Source organism: Amblyraja radiata, chromosome 14, assembly GCF_010909765.2.
Source record: "Amblyraja radiata isolate CabotCenter1 chromosome 14, sAmbRad1.1.pri, whole genome shotgun sequence".
Classification (NCBI taxonomy): Eukaryota; Metazoa; Chordata; class Chondrichthyes; order Rajiformes; family Rajidae; genus Amblyraja; species Amblyraja radiata.
This window is the reverse complement of record NC_045969.1, coordinates 21359545-21383346: the sequence shown is the minus strand read 5'-3', so window position 1 is coordinate 21383346 and position 23802 is coordinate 21359545. Positions and strand designations below refer to the sequence as shown.

Sequence of the window (23802 nt, the reverse complement as noted above, 5' to 3'; positions counted from 1 at the left end):
ATCATATTGAATGGCGGTGCACGCTCGAAGGGCCGAATGGCCTACTCCTGCACCCATTTTCTATGTTTCTATGTGACAATAAGGAACTCAACTAAATCTATGTGATTAATCTATGTTCTTCCTTCAATAATAATTAATATAACAGCAAAATATCCCAAAGCACAAATGGAATGTTAATCAAACAGAAATGAACGTGGAAGTGTGTTCGCTTAGAGGCATAGAGAGTCATAGAGTGATACAGAGTGGAAATAGGCCAGACTTGCCCACATCGGCCAACATGTCCCAGCTACATTAGTCCCATCTGCCTGCGCTTGGTCCATATCCCTCCTAACCTGTTTTCTCCATCCTAACTGTTTCTTAAACGTTGGGATAGTACCAGCCTCAACTACCTCATCTGGCAGCGCGTTCCATACACCCACCACTCTTTGTGTGAAAAAGTTACCCCTCAGATTCCTATTAAATCTTTTCCCCTTCAGCTTGAACCTATGTCCTCTGGTCCTCAATTCCCCTACTCCCGGCAAGAGACTCTGTGCACCTACCTGATCTGCCCCTCTCATGATTTTGTACACCTCTATAAGATCACCCCTCATCTTCCTGTGTTCCAAGGAATAGAGACCCAGCCTATTCAACCTATCCCTATAGCTCACACGTTCTAGTCCTGGCAACATCCTCGTAAATCTTCTCTGAACCCTTTCAAGGTTGACAATATCTTTCCTAAAACATGGTGTCCAGAACAGAACACAATATTCTAAATGCGGTCTCACCAACATCTTATACAACTGCAACATGACCGCCCAAATTCTATACTCAAGACCGATGAAGGCCAATGTGCTAAAATTCTTTTTGACCACCTTATCTACCTGCGACGACCTTCAAGGAATGATGCACCTGCACTCCTAGATCCCTCTGCTCTACAACACTCCCCTGCGGCCTACCATTCACTGTGTAGGTCCTGCCCTTGTTAGATGTCCCAAAATGCAACAAATCTCAATTCTCTGTATTAAATTCCATCAACCATTCCTTAGCCCACCTGGCCAATCGATCTAGATCCTGCTGCAATCTTTCACACCCATCTTCACTATCTGAAAAACTACTCACTTTTGTATCATCAGCTAACTTGCTAATCTTGCCCTGTATGTTCTCATCCAAATCATTGATATAGATGGCAAACAGTAACAGGCCCAGCACCGAACCCTGAGGCACACCACTAGTCATGGGTCTCCAGTCCGAGAAGCAACCTTCCACCATTACCCTCTGCTTCCTTCCATGGATCCAATTTGCTATCCATTCAGCTATTTCTCTTTGGATCCCATGTGATCTAACCTTCCAGAGCAGCCTACCATGCGGAACCTTGTCAAATGCCTCACTGAACTCCATGTACACAACATCTCAGCTCTGCCCTCATCAACCTTTTTGGTCAAAAAAATGCTCTCCCACGTACAAAACCATGCTGACGATCCTTAATCAGCCCTTGCTCGTTCAAATGCTTATATAACCTGTCTCAGAATACTCTATGTAACTTTCCAATGACAGATGTTAAGCTCACCGGCCTATAGTTCCCAGCATTTTCCCTGCAGCCCTTCTTGAAAAGAGGTACAGCATTTGCCACCCTCCAGTCTTCTGGCACCTCTCCTGTATTTAAGGACGACTCGTAAATTTTAACCAGGGCTCCCGCAATTTCCTCTCTGGTTTCCCACAATGTTCTCGGATATATCTGATGAGGCCCTGGAGATTTGCCTACCTTCATACACGATAGTACCTTCAGTACTTCTTTGACGGTAACACTGACTGCTCTCAAGACACTTCCATTGTCTGCCCCAAGTTCCTCCATCCTACTGTTTTTCACCTCTGTAAATACAGAGGAGAAATACTCATTGAGGACCTTGTCCATCTCCTGTGGCTCCACACAGAGGTGACTGCTTTGATTCCTGAGAGGCCCCACTCTCTCTCTAGTTACCCTTTTCCCCCTTATGGATTTATAAAATATTTTGACAATTATAAAATCTACAAGACTGGATTGTCCATTTGTTAACATGTACAAATGCAACAAAACATGGAAGAATTATATTCAAGGATAGGAAAGATACCAGAATTAGGAAAATATAGTTATCTTGAAGAATTATTGGATGGCAGGATATTACAAACAAGAAACGCAAATCACTGCATTTGAAAATAGGGAAGATAATTCAAAAATTGAGGTGTTGCAGACAGTGAGGAAGGATGTCGAAGTATACAGTGGGATATAGATCAACTACGTAGATGGGGTGAAAAATGGTAGGTGCCATTTAATCTGAGCAAGTGTGTGGTGTTGTGTTTGGGAGGTTGTATGTAAGGGGAACATATATGGTTGTTGGCGAGGCACTTATCAGCTTTGATGTGCAGTGGGATTTTGGGCTCCAGGCTCCCTGAAAGTGGCAACGCGTATAAAAAGAATTGTAAAGGGGGCTTTTTATATAGGCACAAAATGTTGGAGTAAGTCAGTGGGACAGGCAGCATTTCTGGATGGAAGGAATGGGTGATGTTTTGGGTCAAATCCCTTCTTCAGATTGGTAAAATATGCTGGTATTGTATGCTTGCCCTCATTGGTCAGGGTATTAAATATCAGTCAGACGGTTATTTATTTTATTTATTTATTTTATTATTATTTATTTCGAACAGAATAAAAAGTTATGATGCAGCTCTAAGAATTTGGTTAGGGTGTAATTTGAGCATTGCATGCATGAATGGTTGATCCATTACAGGAAGGATGTGGAGGCTTTGGAGAGGGTGCAGAAGAGGTTCACCAGAATGCTGCCTAGATTAGAGAGTATTACTACAAGAAGAGGTTGGACAAACTTGGATTGTTTTCTCTAACGCCAAAGGGATTGAGGGGAGATAGAATAGTCAGATAGATAGTCATAACTTTTTTCCCACGTTGGTAACGTGAAATACTAGAAGGTATAGCTTTAAGATGAGAGGGGGAAAATTTAAAGGAGATGTGTTGGGCAATTTTTATTTACACGGTGGTGGTTGCCTGGAATTTGCTGGCAGGGGTAGTGGTGGCGGCAGATGCAACAGTGGCATTTAAGAGGCTTTTATACAGGCATATGGATATGCAGAGAATGGAGGGAAATCGGTCGTGCAGGCAATTGAGATTAGTTTTTCATGGTATCATGTTCAGCAAGGACATTGTAGGCTGGAGGGCCTGTTCCTGTACTGTTCTATATTCTGTGTTAACCAGGCACTAGTGCAGCCCTGCAAGCACAAGTATTGTGGTGTAACAAAACTTGGCGTGAGGGCATGGACAGTGGAGATTTTGGTGACTTAAGTTCATGCAGTGTTTAATAAGGCAGATTGTTGAGCAGTGTAAATCAATGGACCAATGTAGAGGGAACAAAGACACTCCAAAAGCAAATATTCAAAGACAAAATTTGCAATTATTTTGAATGTTCTCATTGTTCTAATATAAACAAAATAAATTCCTTCTGCAATATTTTATGGTTTGAGGAAAGTTGTGAGATTAGTTTTATTTTTGTACTTCAGAGAAAGACTCGCATAGTACCGAGTCCACATCCTCCTTCACCCACCACAACAATGCCCGAACCTGACCTCAGTAGTGCCCAGGGACCTCAAGATGCTGCCAGTATTCCTAGTACAACTCCATCAGTATTGTCCACAGGTATACATTTCTGTTCATGTTTAATAAATAAGGGGGCGGGCAGGAGAAGAGTCTTAAGGGTCTGTCCCACTTGGCCGTCATTCGCACGCCATTTACGCGACCTGCCAGCGTGTGGGTAGCGCGGAACAGGCGCATGGAGTGGTGTGGATGAGTGTGGAGTGGCGTGGAGGAATGTGGACTTCATCCTGCACTAAATCTTCACGTGCCACCGGCCTGTCGCGTAACTGACGGCCAAAGTGGGACGGGCCCAAGACCCTGGTGCGGCGCAACATCTCACCTCCAACAGCAGCAGAAGCAGGCAAACGATCGCCGAGCTCGGCCTGGGGCTCACGGCTGTTGCGGATCCGGATCCGCCCCCACTCCTACTCCCAGAGTGGGGCCAAGACGATTGGAGATAGACACAAAATGCAGGAGTAACTCAGCGGGACCGGCAGCATCTCTGGAGAGAAGCAATGGGTGACGTTTCGGGTCGAGACCCTTCTTCAGACTGAAGAAGTCTCAACCCAAAACATCATCTATTCCTTCTCTCCAGAGATGCTGCCAGTCCTGCTGAGTTACTCCTGCATTTTGTGTCTATCTTCAAATGACGTCAAGCGCTCCAGACGGCTATGCGAACGCATGATGACGCACGCGACCGTCGTGCGTCAGTCACTACCGGCCTGTCGCGTAAATGACGGCCAAGTGGGACAGGCCCTTTAACCACTCAACAATTAGGATATTGTGTTGCAAGACTGACCAAGTTATAATGTTGTAATTCCTCCTATTAAATATACTTTACTCCTTGCTCCTTAAATTCACAATGTTATGTAATTTCAATGAAGTGAATCACATGCTTTTATTGTGCATTACCCAATGTTATGACTGGATCATTTAAATGACTGGAATCTAATAAGTTGCTTAATTTAAACAATAGTAAGTCAGAACTAAATGGTAGATTTGTGATAAATTTCTATTTATTTTGATAATTTTAAGATAATTGGACTGGTTGACCTGCAAGTCTTGGAGTATTGTAAGTTTAATATCTGGCTGACTTCCAGCCTTTGAACAATAACCATTTCATAATTCTGTGTTTAATGCTAAATCAGTTCATTCTTCAAAGGGTGCATTCAAGTTACATAAAAGTGCAAAGAAGTTCACTAATCTATTGTTCCTGATACTATTTTTACATACAACAGAAACCCAAATTGTTTAATCGTTTAACTATAACGACTCATTTAAGTTTAAGTTTTTATATTTAATGGAGGCTGTTTTCTTACAGTTTGTGTGTATGTTAACAAACATGGAAACTGTGGACCACATTTGAATAAAAAAAAAGTTCAGCAACTTCCAGATCACTTTGGGCCTGGCCCTGTGCCGATAGTGCTTCAACAGGCTGTACAGGGCTGTGTTGATTGTGCTTACCAAGTGAAAACAGTCTTCTCATTTTTAAAGTCAGGACATCACGGAGGAGAAGCAATAACTGGTGAGCATGAATTCAGCTACCTTTGGCGTTTCATTACATTCATTTAAAAATGTCAGTCAGAGGTATAAATATACTTTTTTTTTAATGTAAGTCTATCTAAGCATTAATATGTTTGTATATTTCAAAATATATAGACAATATACTGTGAATTTCTGTTGTATTTTTCCATGGTTTTGATTGCCAATTGCTATTGGAATGCTTTTGAACTGCAGTAAAACAAATAGGTAGGCCGTTATAATCTTGTAGCAACTTAATAAAATAATAATCCCTAAATGTACCTTGAGATTGCTTTTTAACATTCCCAAAATGGAAGCATTTGCAGAAATCTGATGTTTTCTTTTCAGTATAGATAGCTTGGCAAGGAATGCTGATGATCCATTGTAGACATACGATCAGAAGTCCGACTGGCTAAATTCTGTATGGGCATTCAGCAACAATCTTTTAAACATGATTAAATCACAAGAATTTCAGAAGAAAATCTACATTTAAATTCTTTAATTTTTTTGATACATTTTAATTGCAAATTCATTTTTAAGCAATTGAGTTAACTTGTGATGACGGTGATGTCTCACTGACAGGCTGTGAAATGTTGTTAGATGATCTTTATTTTTAATAAAATTATTATAGAAACAAATTTGTCACAGTGCCCACCATAATGTTTTGGACAAAGACCCATCATTATTTGTTTGCCTCTGTACTCCGCAAATTGAGATTTGTAATAGAAAAAAAATCACACGTGGTTAAAGTACACATTGTCAGTTTTTAATAAAGGCCATTTTTATACATTTTGGTTTCACCATGTAGAAATTACAGCAGTGTTTATACATAGTCCCCCCCCCATTTCAGGGCACCATAATGTTTGGGACACAGCAATGTCAAGTAAATTAAAGTAGTCATGTTTGGTATTTTGTTGCATATCCTTTGCATGCAATGACTGCTTGAAGTCTGCGATTCATGTACATCACCAGTTGCTGGGTGTCTTCTCTGCTGATGCTTTGCCATGCCTGTAATGAGGCCATCTTTAGCTTATGCTTGTTTTGGGAGCCAGTCCCCTTCAGCTTTCTCTTCAGCATATAAAAGACATGCTCAATTTGGTTCAGATCGGGTAATTGATGGTCACTCAAGAATTGACCATTTTTTGGCTTTGAAAAACTCCTTTTGTTGCTTTAGCAGCATGTTTGGGATCATTTAGATGAAGGGATTCAAAGTAACATTAGCATATTTGCAGATGGCACAAAGCTGGGTGGCAGTGTGGACTGAGAGGAGGATGCGATGAGAATACAGGGTGACTTGGACAGGTTGGGTGGGTGGCAGATGCAGTTTAATGTGGATAAATGTGAGGTTATCCACTTTGGTAGCAAATACAGGAAGGCAGATTACTATCTAAATGGTGTCAAGTTGGGGGAAAAGGGGAAGTACAACGGGATCTAGGAGTCCCTGTTCATCAGTCAATGAAAGTAAGCATGCAGGGACAGGAGGCAGTGAAGAAAGCGAATAGCATGTTGGCCTTTATAACAAGTGGAGTTGGCGGCGCTGTTAACAGCTGCGGCTCGCCTGCAGTCCGTCTGTCTTAACTTTTTTCTGTTGTTTTTTGTTGTTGTCTTGTTTTGGTTAAGTTTTAGTTTGTTGGGTTGTGTTAGAGGGGGTGAAACATGTTCTCTGTCTCTTCCTTCGGGGGAATGCGACTTTTTCGTGTCGTATCCCCCTTCTCTGCCTCCGTCTGCGCTGAGGCCTAATGGCGGAGCTGGCGGTCTCCAACCTGCGACCGACCCCGAGGCTCCGGAGGCAGAGCCAGCCAGGACTTACCAACGAGAGGCTGGCCGTCTTCGGGGCTGAGGCAGCGATGGCCCGACTTGCTGGTGCGGCGTTCTGGCTTTCGGCGGCGGCCTGGAGCTGATGCAGCGGGGCTCGGAGCTGAGACTGCGGGACCCGGAGCTGGGGCAGCGGCCTGGAGCTGGGGTGGCTGCCCGGAGCTGGGGCGGGGGCCCGGAGCGGAGACTGCGGGACCCGGAGCGGAGACTGCGGGACCTGGAGCGGCGACTGCGGGACCCGGAGCTGGGGCGGCGGCCCTGAGCGGAGACTGCAGGACCCGGAGCTGGGGCGGCGGCCCGGAGCGGAGACTGCGGGACCCGGAGCTGGGGCGGCGGCCCAGGGCGGAGACTGCGGGACCCGGAGCTGGGGCGGCGGCCTGGGGCGGAGACTGCGGGACCTGGAGCTGGGGCGGCTGCCCGGAGCTGATGCTGTGGCGGGCCGTCTCGGAGTGGAGACGGCGTTCCGGCTTTCGGCGGCGGCGACATCACCACGGAGGTCCGCTGGACTGGAGAGCGGCATCTTCGGCCTGGATCGATCGCCTCAGCGCAGAGGGAGAACAAGGAGGGAAGAGACGGAGACTAAGACTTTGCCTCCATCACAGTGAGGATGTGCTTGGTGAACTCACTGTGGTGGATGTTTAATTTGTGTTTATTGTATGTTTTGTTATTATTGATTCTGTGTATGACTGCAGGCAACATAATTTCGTTCAGACCGAAAGGTCTGAATGACAATAAAGGATCTATCTATCTATCTATCTATCTATCTATCTATCTATCTATCTATCTATCTATCTATCTATTGAGTATAGCAGCAAAGAGGTCCTTCTGCAGTTGTGGCCTAGTGAGCCCACACCTGAAGTATTGTGTGCAGTTTTGGTCCCCTAATTTGAGGAAGGACATTCTTGCTATTGAGGGAGTGCAGCGTAGGTTTACAAGGTTAATTCCCGGGATGGTGGGACTGTCATATGCTGAGAGAATGGAGCGGCTGGGCTTGTATACTCTGGAGTTTAGAAGGATGAGAGGATATCTTATTGAAACATATAAGATTATTAAGGGTTTGGACACACTAGAGGCAGGAAACATGTTCCCGATGTTGGGGCAGTCCAGAACCAGGGGCCACAGTTTAAGAATAAGGGGTAAGCCATTTTGAACGGTGATGAGAAAACACTTTTTCTGACAGTTGTGAGTCTGTGGAATTCTCTGCCTCAGAGGGCGGTGGAGGCCGGTTCTCTGGATACTTTCAAGAGAGAGCTAGATAGGGCTTTTAAAGATAGCAGAGTTAAGGGATATGGGGAGAAGGCAGGAACCGGGTACTGATTGGGGACGATCAGCCGTGATCACATTGAATGGCGGTGCTGGCTCGAAGGGCCGAATGTACTACTACACCTATTGTCTATTGTCTTGCTGTAGAATGAACCGCCGGCCAAAGATTTTTGAGGCATTTGTTTGAACTTGAGCAGATAGGATGCTGCTACTATCAGCAGTTGTATCAATGAAGATATGTGAGCCAGTACTTTCAGCAGCCATACATGCCCAGGCCATAACACCCCCACAACCGTGATTCGCAGATGAGGTGGTATACTTTGGATCTTGGGCAGTTCCTTCTCTCCTTCATACTTTGTTCTTGCGATCAATCTGTTATTGGTTAATCTTCGTCTCATCTGTCCACAAGACCTTTTTCCAGAACTGTGGTTGCTCTTTTAAGTACTTCTTGGCAAACTGTAACCTGGCCATCCTATTTTTGCAGCTAACCAGTGGTTTGCATCTTGCAGTGTTGCCTCTGTATTTCTGTTCATGAAGTCTTCTGCGGATAGTGGTCATTGACAAATCCACATTTGACTCATGAAGTTTCTGGCCGGCCGGACAGATGTTTGGGGGGTTTTCTTTATTATCGAGAGAATTCTTCTGTCATCAGTTGTGGAGGTCTTCTTTGGCCTGCCAGTTCCATTGCAATTAGTAAGCTCACCAGTGCTCTCTTTCTTCTCAATGATATTCCAAACAGTTGATTTTGGAAGCCTTATGGTTGGCTGATGTCTCTTAACAGTTTTATTCTTGTTTCTCAGTCTCATAATGGCTTATTTGACTTTCATTGGGACAACTTTGGTCCTCATGTTGATAAAAAGCAATAAAAGTTTCCAAAGGTAATGGAAAGACTGGAGGAAAGACTAGGTGCAGAGAGGTCTCTTATACCTGCATTAAGGAGGCAATTAAATACACCTGAGCAATTACATTTGTTTGGGACATATGTGAAGCAGGACTCTCACTTAACTTTTTTTTCACTGTTGCCAGCAGGGCAAACTAGGCAGCTTTTTAGGTTGCCGAATGACAGTTTAGGTGGTCATTTAAGACGGCTTGCATGCCAAGTGCGATAATGTGCTCGGACGAAGTGCGTAGTTACCAGTCGGAATTATGCTCAATGAAGCATTCACATATTATTTCTGCTTCAAATAAAGTCACAAACTAAACATATTCCCCAATCAAGACATGATATATACCACAATGACATGCAGCAAAATTATAATACATATTTCAACTCTTTTTACACGTTGCAATGAATGCAATTTCTATTATTTCTTTCCACTTCCAAACAAAAATGTTGTTGGATTATTCAGCATATAATGTGTCAATAAATCCTGGACCATGGTAACATATATGCTTAACCATGCACACTACAGATTGATGCAAGCATGTTTTCTGTGAAGGACCGAAAATTATCACGACATGGCCATAGCATGTGTCTTTTCCTCTTGAATCTTCAACCATCAATCTCTGTTGTGCCCAGTCACAGCAAGGTAAGTTGATAAGGAATTGAATCAATCTGTTTGACACCTTTGAAGGTAGACACAGTAACAACACCAAGATGGGATATATCCCTTCTGCTCTAGGATTTTGTCATTTAAAAAAAAAAGAGAATGGAAGTGTACTTTGATTTTCCATTTCTTGTAGCATACTTGTTACTGTATTATTATTACCTGACCAGATCTATACCATACTTTTGAATGTACATAGTACCTCTTTTACTCTGGGCCCACTAAGAAGATGAGTAATGGAAGTAGGTGACTATATTGAATCAATCATGGAACTTGGCAGCAGGGCAATAAAAATGCTGAAGTGGTTATTTATTTATTTATTGGGGGGGGGGGAGGGGATATCAACTTTAAATGAACAGAAACATTATATTTGTGAGAACTTGTGTAACTATTCTGCTTGATATTTAAACCATCTCCTGAAAAGCAAAGTAAGGACAGAGCTGTTCAAATACATCTAAAGGTTATTTTAATTGTCATCTGAGTCGCTCTCGAGCAGAGCATCCTCCTCATCAGACTTGTCACTGTCAGGGTGAGGTCCCGAGGCAGATACTGTAGCTGGGTCTTCTCCCGTGTCAGGTCTCCTTGCCCTCATCCCTCCTGCATGCCACAAGCTGATGGCTGGCCGGGGATCAAAGTCCTTGATGTTACTGGCATGCAGCATGATGAGGAGCTGGTCCATCACCTGGTCGTCCTGGAGGGAACTTCGGATGATGGTCTTCAACTGCTTCAGCTGGCTGATGCCTCGCTCAGCCTCAGCTGAACTTGCCGGTATGGTAAAGATGAGGTCAAGGAGAGTGCAGATGTTGGGTAGCTCTTCTGGTGTGGGACTTCAGGAACACCATGCTGTATCACAACAACCCTTCCAGCAACATGGCTGTTACTTGGCACTACACTGGAGCATTAGGGGAACTTCAATGCTCAAATTTCAGGGTGGGTTTCTGATGAAAAAGTGGGGGAGGACTGGTAAGCCAGAGACGGAGAGAGACAGAAAGAGCAGAGATAGACGGAGATGGAGAGAGAGACAGAGACAGATAGAAAGACAGGGACAGGTACATGTATAGGACAGGTTTGGAGGGATATGGAGCAAATGCAGGCAGGTGGCTTTGCAATTTCTCTCCCTGTCCCGTGGGGTGAGGGATTTAAGGGCCTGTCCCACTTGGGCGACATTTTCGGCGACAGCCTGAAAAGAGGTTGTCGCGTCGTGGTCGGGTCGTGACGCATGTTCAAATTGGAATGTTCATTTGGAATGTTCAAAATCCAGGGGCGACATTTGTGTGTCTCATCATGTCGTGCGCCCTGTCACACGCTAATGTATACTGTCCTGCGGGTGACACCCGGTTAGGGTTGGGGTTAGAGACCACAGACGGGCTGTAAAATATTCTTCCTTCAATGCATTGATTTTAAACATTAATATATTAAAATTAATACAATAAAATCAATTGTACAAATGAAAAGATGTCTGAATCGTTCCGTTTTATTTTGTATTGGTCCGCTTGCAGATCCAAATCACGTCTCTAACTTTTCACATGGATTCAGTGAGTGGAGACTGAACTCCCCTCTCCCCTCCACCCCCCTCTTCCTCCCACCCGCCCCCATCACTCCTTCTCCACCCCCCTCCCCCTTCTTCCCTTCCACCCTCTTCCTCCCTTTTCCACGCTCCATTCTTCTTTCCCCTTCTCCACTCCCCTCACATCCCCTTCTCCCCCCCCCCCCCTTCTCCAACCCCCCAACGCCCCCCATTTGTGGACCCAGCCTGCGACCAGCGATCCCCCGCACACTATCCCACACACGCCTGTGCGCATTTGGAGTGCGGGAGGAGCGTCAGTTACTGACGCCCGTAAAACCGTCACTGACGCTCCGCGGTATCCGAAAAAAATTACAAAGTGGAGCAGGCCCTTTAAGGGAACAACAGCGACAGAACAATTTGCAGTGGTGTCGAGCGCCAATCCGCTGCCTGAGCCGCTGGTTCACAAACAAGCAGCAGCCCCGCCCAAAATGTCACCTATTTTTCTCTGGAAATGCTGCCTGACCCACTGAGTTACTCCAGTATTTTGTGTCTACCCCTGAAAATGTTTATCCATTTACTTAAAAAGCCCATCAATTATATGCATGTGCACATGTGTAAAAGTTCAGAAGATTAATCCTTTTGCGTCACTGAGATTTGCATTCCTCTTCAATTAAATGTAATATATCAGATAACATTTTAATTGTGTAGTCTCTTACTATGTGTGACAGTTTGGCAACAATGAATGAGGTGCACAACCATGTTTTGGGCTTCAACACAAAAGGGAATATGCCTTGAACAAAGTAAAGCCAAAAGAGTTCATGACAGTGTGATTTCATGACAAGGCTTGTTAATATATTGCCATTAGATCTTTACATTGTCATAATTAACCTCTGGATTCTCTGGCTCTAGGCATGAGGCTGAACAGAGGTTCTGCTCATTGCGACAATTAATATATATTGTAATTCATCTGAAGTCATATTCTCCTGAAATGGCACTGTGGTAGGTGTGACTGCTTCACAGCTCCAGCAACCTGGAATCAATCCTGCCCTCCATTGCCGTCTCTGTGGACTTTGTATGTTCTCCCAGTAAAATCTTTGGTTTTGGCACGGACTACAAGAGACACAAACTGAAATAATGTTTCCTTATTGCTATGTACTGAAATGTTTTGTATGGAACACTCAAAGCATGTTTTTTCTTGTAGCCTCGTTTGATGGAGAGAAGCACACAGTGAAGCTTCCATCTGTAAATAGTGTTTCATTCGTGTTACGATTTCTGGAAAAACTCTGTTACAGTCTGCAGTGCGAGAACCTCTTTAGCAGCCAACCTTTCAGCCCATATATGGGAAATGCACATAGTCCAGCAGAATATGAGAGAGTAAAATCAGGTAAGGAGCATTTAATTTAAATTTTTGTTCTAAATATAACTGCACAATAGAATTTTAAATTCTAGCGGGAGATTTTACAAAATTTGCAAAATAGTATGTCTGGCACTTAATTGGAGTTTTAGTGAAATTAAATTTCTTTACCACTCCATCTACTTATTGTGCTACTTTTAGGGAACCAAAATGTTGTTGACCACAGGGCCAAGTGTTGCTACATTCTAAAAATGTTTTGGCAATTAACAAAAACATTTCAACAATCTTAAACATGTTGAACATTTAAAAAAATCCAATTTAACTAGTTATTTTTATGAAGATTTAAAACATAAATCACGTAAAGGGCATTTTAAATTAACGAACTCCCCCTTTGAGGAAACATGGCTTACTCCATTTCTGGCATAAATAGTGGTGAGATACATCAACTTATAGTATCAGTCATACAGCACAGAAATGGGTCCTTCAGCCCAACCTTTTCCTGCTGACCAAGATGCTGCAACTAAGCTAGTCCCACCTACGTTTGGCCCATATCCCACAAAACGTTTCCTATTCATGTACCTGAACAAATGTCTTTTAAATGTTGTTATAGTGTCTGCCTTAACTACCTCCTTCTGGGTAAAAATATTAATAGATCAAATTCGTTCATCTTACCCCCTTCATGATTTTGTCCATCTCTATAAGATTTATCAGAGCTGCTCATCCAGCACTGAAATACACTCACTTAGCCAATACCAACTGCTTCCCTTTGAAATCTCTGACCCCTGCTCCGACAATGAAATACATTCACAGCCAAGCCAATGACTCCCTCTTGAAATCTTCTGCTGCTGCTCCAACACTAAAATACTCAATCAACTTTGTTTTCATATTGAACATTTGTGTTGAATTTAGCATTAAAACGTATCCAATGATCTCAACTAACACTTGACAACAGCGTGCATTTTTTTCAATATTCAAATGTACAAGGAAAATTCAAACCTGCTGACAATTTTGTGAAATAATCTTAAAATGTGGTATGAGTCTGTAGAAACTGCATTAATATTTGAAAAGTAAGTGAACTGTTGAGACATGGATGTTTTTGCTTGTAATGGGTTGATGTAATTTAAGTCAACGGAATAACAAATGTGCCAAATATATTAAGTCGCGGTCTCATATTTAGCATTCGATATGAATTTAAACTTATCCGGTGCTTCTCCGTTTCAGATTTGTTTTGCAAAAAAACGTACATTTGATTCTGATTAAATTTGATCTTTGGAAAATGATTTTTTAATGTTTTGATGTGAAAAATAACAGAATTCTGTACCCCAAACCAATTACCATGTTAAATTACATCCTGTCCCCACCCACTCATCATTCAAGTGTGGTCAGTTACAAAACAGCCTCCTTTGTCACAAAGATGTTTTTGTTTATTTTAATAGACCAAAATGCTCTTTTTGTCAGAAATGTTTTTCCTCCAATGCATGGGCGGAAATCTTGAGTGGGGGGTTGGGGACACGTCCCTCCCATGTTTTGAGAGGTGCGGGACAATCCCCCCCCCCCCCCTTGTTTTGTAATCCGGATTTTGAAATTTGGTGAAAAAAAATCTATTAAAATCTACGCTTTCCGCGAGACAGTAGGAGTGTCACTGTTAAGCGCTTATTAAGTGTCTCTATTAACATCGTATTAAGACGATGTGTCACCAATTGTGTTTTGACCATCAAGTATCACTGAAGGTATTCCACTGAAAATTTCTTAAAGCTGTCTGATGCGGGTACAATTACCATTTGAACTAATTGGATGTATTGCTGTATGGGAAAGATTTAAACGTGTATCGGATTTAAACGGGTCAGGTCATTAAGGGCTCCGGTCGAACAAATTTCCTGGCTGGCTTGCAGGTAAGTCTCTCATTCACGGTCACTCGCATTATTTAGTATGGTTTTCCCATCGCTCTCTCTCTCTCTCTCTCTCCCCTCCAAGGTTGGTTCTTCTGTTTGCCTTTATTTGCTTAAGTTTTATTTGTTTAAGTGTTGTTTATCACATTGTAGCTTTTGAAAGATTCAAGCAGGTATCAGACGCTTTCTAAGGGCTGAATCGGCCCGTTCGTGGGGCCTTTCATCGCCCGGCGCAGCTTAAAATCAAACTGCTGCATCAAGGCGATCGAGGCTCCCAATGTTGAAGCCCCCACCGGCCGATTTTAAGCCGCGCCGGGCGATGAAAGGCCCCGCAAACGGGCCGATTCAAGCCCCACGATTCGGGACGGACGAAGCTGCTGTTGTTGGAGTTCGGAGTCGGTCACCAAACACCAACTCCCGATGTTACCATCCACAGGGCCTACGGCTGAAGCCTCGCGTGCGTGTGTGTGCGCGCACACGGGGCCACCAAGAAATTGTGTCCCCCCACAAATTGTGCCCCACCCCATGTTTTTATAGCGATTTCCACCCCTGCACCAATTACATTTTATAAGTGCACAATGATTGGAATGGACTGCGTTTACTTAAAGCTAAACGGGAATATTATTTTTGCATAATGATACTTTTGAAGTTTTAATTTGTGCGTAATTTGATTAGTTAAATTAACTAGAGGTACAGCATGGAGATTCAATACGAGAGAATTGAATGTGCCACACCCTTTTATAAGTATCTCTTGCCAATTAATGTTACATGAATTAAAGCTCATGTTGAAACAAGAGTTACACAAAATTAACGTCACTATTATCAATCAATATAGTTAGCTACAATTTAGAAATGAAGACCAGATTACGTTAAAGCTTTTAAATTGGAACTGGATTAATTGTTTGTTCAGGGTAGAAGTTTGATGACTCGTCATGATTTTTTTAAAATTCTACACCAGTGTTTAACCAGGCTGAGATTTAGTATTCTGTTGAAAATAATGGTACAACTACTCTAATATATTCATTACAATATTGCAACTCTTTCCTTTAGCCAAAGAAGAGATGTCAGATCCAGCTACACTAAGCAGGGGTTTAAAACGATTTCCACAAGAATCTCCACCATACACTGCTCCCATCTCTCCAAAACTTCCTAGAGCAGAATCTCATCCTTCAGAAGGTACTATGCAGTTTACTGAAGGTGATCCACTAATTGCTGAATATGAATTGTATTTAGTTCAAAGAACAATATTAATTGGAATACAAAATAATACTTTTACCCTGAAGATATTTTTCCCATTTTATGTGCTGCTTTGATTACTATAGTAATGGAAGTTGTCCTCCTGGAAGAGATACACACAGGAGCATAACTTGAGTTGTTCTGGTATTGCATCTATTTCTTCTGGTTGGTAACATTGCAATTGATATGATTCCGTTTTTCCTTACCATATGTAATAATTTGTAAACAGAAGAGATGGAGGCTGAAGTTAATGTTAATTCGGTCTGTCTCTTCATTTACTGCATATAAATCGGAAAGGAATCAACTTAAGTTGTCATTCCAATATTAGTTTCTCTGAGACGGATAATGCAAGAATCCATATTGTCTCGTAATAATGGTGAAGAAATCAAAGTTATAACGACTCAAAATATGCATATTGCTGCTTGCTATTTAATTTTAGTCTTGCTCGGTTTGGCAAACTCTAGTCATATTAAAAATACAGTAGTTTAGAAAGGTAAAACAGAAAGTATTTGATGATCAGTTATCTTTGTGTAACTTGTAATTTATCAACTTGTATTTAAAGGTTTAAATGAAAAGTTTCAAGTTATTAGGTGGCCTCTAAACATTATAGATTTGTTTAAAATCCAGATTAAACAAATAGATACAACTCAATAATTGCTGTAAATATTGAAGCTGAAATGCACTTCCATTATTTATATTGCATTGATTTCCATTTGTATACATGTGTACATATAAATATTTATCTAATTGTAAACTCCAAGTATTTCACTTATTCAGTGTTGCATTTTGTGCCAGTGCACTACTTCAGACTGTATTTTTGTTAAAGTTTAAAAAAGTAAACTTCTGGTTGTTTCCATGAGTGCTTAGAAACCTGTATGTTTGTGCCAATGGAGACACAAGCGACTGCAGATGCTGGAATCTTGCACAGAAAACAGAATGCTAGATGAACTCAGCAGAGCCAGGCAGCATTTGTGGAGAGAAATGGACAGACAAAATTGTGGGTGTGGCCCCTTCTTCAGATGTTTTGAGTCCCAAGCTGAAACATCGTACGTCCATTTTGCTCCACAGATGGTGCCATGCCTGCTCAGTTCCTCCAGTTGTTTTTTTTTTTGCTTTTTCTATCAATTATTTCATCGTCTTCACAAGACATTGTGAGGGTGAATACAGTCAAAGACTCAGGTACAAAAACTAGTAATTGACACCCCGCACAAAATGTAGCATGTACCAGTGCTTTCTAGTGGAATCAGCCCAGTGTACTGGGATAGGAGATTGGCAAGCCTGTCAGTGACATCGAGCGCCATGTGTTACGACTGCAGGTAAATCTGTAATAATATTCATACTTGGGATAGGATGATCCAGCCCATTATGTTGTACAAATCTGTAAATTTTTGACAAACCGTAAGGAAGAGTGGCTCCACATGATCTTGCTAGGACAGCTGGCCTTATTAAACTGCCTGGTCTGTTCTAAGACAACAGCTGAGAGATCATGTGCACAATATGATATCTGAGGGCTCTGTTATAGGGTGAAGTAAGGAAAAGTCAGAGGGGCACCATATAGTCTCCCTGCAACAGGACAGCTGTACCTTATTAAATGCTTGGTTTGTCCTAACACAGCAACCGAGATGTTGTGCAGTAATGTAATTCACTTTGTTTTTTCCTGTGGCTTTCAAGTGAGATAGAGTTTAAAGTTAGTTTGTGGAACTGCTAGGTAGTGGTTCAATTGACAAAATGAGTATTGAGCAGGCTTATGAGGACAGGTCATCTGCTCCACATGATGCTGTGGGCCCAAGTCTCTGTGATCTGGCAGCAACTCTAGTGTCATGCCACAGCTTCATGTTTTCCTCAAACCATCCCTTAGTGAATTGCTGCAGAGCATATGTAATATGCATTGATATCACAAAATGCGGTGGCACCTCATTTGCTGAGACATAAGCTATTATGGGGTTATTTTGAGTAGCCTGCCCATTCTGCATTTATGAAGTTATGAAGATTTGGATAATGCAAATTAAGGCTAATTGTATAACTTACCATTTAAGTTTGCACTCATCTGGTGACATTGAATGACACCATTTCTTTCAGATGCTTGGAAAATATGCTTGTAATCCTATATGTTGCCCTAGTAACGAGCATAAATATTTGCTTTTGGAATGTTCCATCTACCCAATGTGGATGAAATGTTAAATTAATTTTGTTGACCGGAATTGTTTGCTTTTTTCATCTGTTACACCTCAAGTCAGATTTATTGACATTGCATAAATATAGTGCGGGTGTGTGTAATATATTTTTTTTTTCTGTGTGTGCCACGCAGGTTTTAGATAGATATAGATAGATATAAATAAAGATAGATATAGATATAAGTGCCTTTAACACCATTATACCATCCAAGCATATCACCAGACTCGCGGGACTTGGAGAGCACTCATCTCTGCAGCTGGATCCTCGACTTCCTGACCAACAAACCACAATCAGTGAGGATAGAGGACAAATCATCCTCTACGATAATCCTCAACACTGGTGCTCCACAAGGATGCGTTCTCAGCCCCCTTTACTCCTTGCACAACCACACCTGTGCAGCCATGTACAAATCTAATTCAATTTTCAAATTCGCAGAGGACACTGTTTTGGACCGGATATCAAAAACTGATGAGACGGAGTACCGGAAGGAGATTGAGAACCTTTCTCTCAATGGCAATGGAGATAATGATCGACTGCAGGAAGCGAAGCGGTACACATATCTCGGTTTGCATTGATGGCGCTGAATTCCGAGGAGTCAATATCACTATCTACTTATGCAGGACCACCCATATAGAAGCAACATCCAAGAAAGTAAAACGCCTCTACTTCCTTAGAAGGCTTAGGACGTTCGGCATGTCCTCAACAGCTCTCACCAACATCTAGAGATGCGCCATAGAAAGCATTTTATCGGGATGCATCACAGCTTGGTTTGGGAACAGCTCCATCCAAGACCACAAGAAATTGCAGCGAATTGTAGACGCAATCCAGACCATCATTCAAACCAACCTCCCTTCCATTGACTCCATTTATACTTCACGCTGTCTCAACAAGACCAGCAACATAATCAAGTTAAAGTTTCACCCTGGTCACTCCCTCTTCTCTCTCCCATCGGGCAAAAGGTATAGAAGTGTGAAAACACACACCTCCAGATTCAGGGACAGTTCCTTCCCAGCTGTTATCAGGCAACTGCATTATCCTACCATAACTAGAGAGCGATCCTGAACTACTATCTACCTCATTGATGACCCTCGGACTATCTTTGATCGAACTTTACTGGCTTTACCTTGTACTAAACCTTATTCCCTTATCATGTATCTATACATTGTAAATGGCTCGATTGTAATCATGTATTGTCTTTCCGCTGACTGGTTAGCACGCAACAAAAGCTTTTCAATGTATTTCGGTACACGTGACAATAAACAATAAAAACCAGCTAGAAGGATAGAGATATACATAACTATAGATACTGATAGACACAAAAAGCTGGAGTAACTGAGCGGGTGAGGCAGCATCTCTGGAGAGAAGGAATGGGTGACGTTTTGGGTCGAGACCCTTCTTCAGACTGATGTCAGGGGAGGGAGCTAGACAAAGATAGCATGTAGTCGGAGACAGTAAGACTCATAGGAGAACTGGGAAGGGGATAGAGAGAGAGAAAGCAAGGGCTATCTGAAGTTAGAGAAGTCAATGTTCATACCGCTGGGGTGTAAACTACCCAAGCGAAATATGACGTGCTGTTCCTCCAATTTGCGCTGGGCCTCACTCTGACAATGGAGGAGGCCCAGGACAGAAAGGTGAGATTGGGAATTGGAGGGGGAGATGAAGTGCTGAGCCACTGGGAGATCAGGTAGGTTAAGAGACTGAGCAGAGGTGTTCAGTGAAACGATGGCCGAGCCTGCGCTTGATCTCGCTGATGTAGAGAAGATGACACCTGGATCAGCGGATACAGTAGATGAGGTTGGAAGAGGTGCAAGTGAACCTCTGCCTCACCTGGAAAGACTGTTTGAGTCCTTTGATTGGAGTCGAGGGAGGAGGTAAAGGGACGGGTGTTGCATCTCCTGCGGTTGCAGGGGAAAGTACCTGGGGAAGGGGTGGTTTGGGTGGGAAGGGATGAGTTGACCATGGAGTTTCGGGGGAGGAACGGTCTCCGCGTAAAGCAGAACAGTGGAGATGGGAAGATGTGGCCAGTAGTGGAATCCCGTTGGAGATGGCAAAAATGTTGGAGGATTATATGCTGTATGCAACAGCTGATGGGGTGGAAGGTGAGGACAAGGGGGACTCTGTCCTTGTTACGAATGGGGGGAGGGGAGTCAGAGCGGAGCTGTGGGATATCGAGGAGACCCCAGTGAGTGACTCATCTATAATGGAAGAGGGCAACCCCCTTTTCCTAAAGAATGAGGACATCGCCGATGCCCTGGTATGGAAGATATTGATAGGTATATAGATATATAGATATACATAACAATAGATATTTATATATATTATTATAGAGAGAGGGAAAGAGATCTATGTATAGATATATATAGATGTACATAGATATACATAACTATATGTAAGTTCCTGGACAGGACCAAAGTCAGGTCGTCACTCCAACAGTATAAGACGTGTGGCGGTTAGAGACGGAAAGGAAGGGGATGAAACTAGTGCGGGAGACCTCGGTGGAAGTGCCTCTTGAAAACAGGTACACCCTCTTGGGAGCTGTCAGGGCAGACGCTGCCAGTCCATGCGGCAGACAGGTCTGTGAGTCGAATCTAGGCACTGAGGCTAGACTGGCAAGACCGACATCAGGCAGAGCCATAGTGGTGGGTGACTCCATTATCAGAGGTGCGGACAGGAGATTCTGTGGCTACAGGCGAGACTCGAGGAAGATGGTGCCAGGGTTCAAAATGTCTCAGACCGACTTAAGAACATCCTCGAGAGGGAAGATGAACAGCCGGAAGTAGTTGTGCATGTAGGCACAAATGACGTGGGTAAGAAGAGGAAGGAGGTTCTGTAACACGAGTATAGAGAACTAAGTAGGAGGCTGCAAAGCAGGACTTCTAGGGTATTTATCTCTGGGTTGCTTCCAGTACCTCGTGCTAGTGAGGATAGGAACAGGGAGATAGGGGATCTGAATGTGTGCCAAAGGAATTGGTGCAGGGGGCAGGAATTTAGATTTCTAGATCACTAGGATCTCTTCTGGTGCAGGGGTGACCTGTACAAAAGGGATGGGTTGTTCCTTAATTGGAGGGGGACGGACATTTTGGCTGGCAGGTTTGCTAGTGCTGCACGGGTGGGTTTTAACTAAACAGGTGGGACGGGGGGGGGGTGCATAAAAGGAGGACAGAAGCAAAAGGTAGAAGGGAGATAAGAAAAACAAACCTGAAAGCTTTGTGCCTTAATGCGAGGAGCATTCGTAATAAGGTGGATTAATTGAATGTGCAGTTAGTTGTTAAGGAGTAGGATATAATTGGAATTACGGAGACATGGCTCCAGGGTGACCAAGGCTGGAAGCTAAACACGCAGGGGCATTTGATATTCGGGAAGGATAGACAGAAAGGAAGAGGAGGTGGGGTGGCATTGCTGGTTAAAGAGGAGATTTATGCAATAGCAAGGAGAGACATTAGCTTGGATGCTGTAGAATCGGTATGGGTAGTATTGCGAAATAGCCAAGGGCAGAAAACGCTTGTTGGAGTTGTATACAGACCATCAAACAGCAGTAGGGAGGTTGAGGATAGCATCAAGCAGGAAATTAGGGATGCATGTAGCAAAGGTACATGAGTTATCATGGGTGACTTTAATCTACATATATTGATATCTTGATTGGGCCAATCAAATTGGTAGCAGCGCTGAGGAGGAGGATATGCAGGGAATGCAAGGATAGAGATCATGTGCAGGAAGTTGGGATTAGTTTATCTTGGCATCATGTTCAGCACAGACATTTTGAGCTTGAGGACCTGTTCTTGTGCTGGATTTTTCTGTTCTATGTACGGTGATGTTCAGGTACAATGAAAATCTTATTTGCAGCAGTATCATAGGTGCGCACACACACAAATCATAAAGTAAAAAGAAAAAGACTGCAAAACACAATGAGAATACAAGTACATGGTAGTTCAAGAGATGGTCTAATGTAAGAGTTAAACAGACTGAACTAAAATGGAATTGTCAGCTAAATTAGCAGCACCGCATTTCAAACCCTTCTTCAGAAAACAAGTAGATGTTTATGAAGAATGCTTGGGCCAATTCAAAGGGACCAGTAGATCATGAGGATACCTGCGAGGTCACTGAGATTCGCTTTGCTTTCCCAGAGACATCCAAGACCAGCTCGGTGTCTGATAGGACACATAACTCATGCCATTAAGCAACCAAGGAAGATAGCTAGCTTGACACATAATCACCTGTTGTTCTTAAAGATAAAATTATTATATAAATACATGCTTCGACCATGAGAGCATGAGCTTCATCTTCGGGGAGAGAAAAGAGATTCAAGGAGAGAGGGAGGAGGAGCTTGGACTTTGGTGTGTGGCCAGTGCGGACAGGTGACTTGGAATATGCAGAGGGACGTAAGAGTTATTTTAGATTGTTTCTTTATTGATAGTGTTTCTGTGTTTTACTTGTGTTTGCTTTAATAAATTGTTTATTGTGCTCTTTGCTTCTTCCATTCATTGATCCGAATCCTTGAATCCTGCATATATTTCATTACAGATGAAATATCGTGTGTTCTGTTGCTGAGGTAGGATTAGGGTTATGCAAGTCTGTTTTAGAATCTGATGATTGTAAGAAAGTAGCTATTCCTGTTCGTGGTGGTGTGGGGCTTTAGGCTTCTGTACCTCCAGCGCAATGGTAGCAGCGAGAAGGGATGGCATGGACGGTAGGGATCCTTGATGATAGATGCCATCTTCTAGAGAAGCTAAGTCATCCACTCTCTGCAGCCTTGTGTTTCTATGCATTGGAATTGACATGCCAGGCCATGTTGCAATCATTGAACAGCACAAGATGTCGTGTTTTCAAGCTTTTGAATCTTTTGCCCAGTGGGAGAGAAGAGGGAATGACGGGTGTGAGTGCTCCTTGATTATGTTGGTTGTTTAACCACGCATTATGAAGTAACCTATGCTACAAGTTATTTCTGCTAAACATTTTCTCTTCTTAGTGGAACCAAATCTCAGAAATGAGCCAGTTCAAAAGCCAATTGATGACATTGTCAGATAAATGATGGTTTTCTGATTTAAAAATTAATGCCAGGTTATTGCTTAATGTGAAAAAAATCATTTGTAATGTTGAACAATTATTCCATGAATCTTTATAAAATGGAAAATAACAGCCTCATTTTGTGTATAGGAAATCAACAAAGATATGATTTACACAAATGTGCTCAGTTATACAAACAGCACGTACAATTTGAGATGAAGATTTTAAAAAGCTTATTTCTAAAGCATGATTTTAGCATTTAGCAGGTTCTCATCATTTCATTTATACCTTTTGTAGAAATATTACCTGCAGAAGATAATGTTACACCAACGGAACACAAATATTCGGAGACCTTGGATTCTGCTAAACCACCTAGCCCCTCTCAACGAAATTCAAGTGAATATCGTAACTCAGGAAATAAACTTGTTTTCAGAAATTCAGTTGTACCGTCCTGTTCTACCTCAAACTCTACATCAACTTTACGAAGGGTGGCTTCAAACTCCGCAGCAAATAATGGTTACTACGATGTTAACAGAGCCCGAATGCAAAGGAGAATAGAAGGTAAGTAATTAAGCATTGCAACATGATTTTTCTTGACAGCTTATTTGTTGTCAGCTGTGTAAGCATATTATTTATGACACAAGGATTGCATAGTTAAAGCAATGAAAAGAAAATATGATGGTATGAATGGGTATTTCCAGGTTGCACTTTGAAGTGGTTGTTTTCCTTTCGGTTAGTGCAGTAACACTTAAGAAGAGTCGGTGGTCCTCATCACAGTGGTTTTACATGCCAACAATCTTAAAACCTCAATTTTTCGATGTAGTATTAGACAGATAAATTGTGCACAGTATTACTTGCATTTGTATAGAAAGTGCTCAAAATTAATTGAAACATTC

General features: G+C 42.5%; 1 protein-coding gene across 6 annotated transcripts in view; it reads left to right on the top strand.

Annotated features, from left to right (window-relative positions):
- scml2 (Scm polycomb group protein like 2) overlaps positions 1-23802 on the top strand; it is a 126799-nt gene that overhangs the window by 96284 nt on the left and 6713 nt on the right. For 3 of the 6 annotated variants that reach the window (XM_033032757.1, XM_033032754.1, XM_033032752.1), the window contains 5 exons: positions 3523-3658; positions 4917-5120; positions 12450-12632; positions 15542-15688; positions 23204-23467. In XM_033032757.1, the coding sequence (XP_032888648.1) occupies positions 3523-3658; positions 4917-5120; positions 12450-12632; positions 15542-15688; positions 23204-23467 (934 nt within the window). The remainder of the gene's footprint in view (positions 1-3522; positions 3659-4916; positions 5121-12449; positions 12633-15541; positions 15689-23203; positions 23468-23802) is intronic. The other 3 variants (XM_033032753.1, XM_033032756.1, XM_033032758.1) reach the window with 1 other exon arrangement.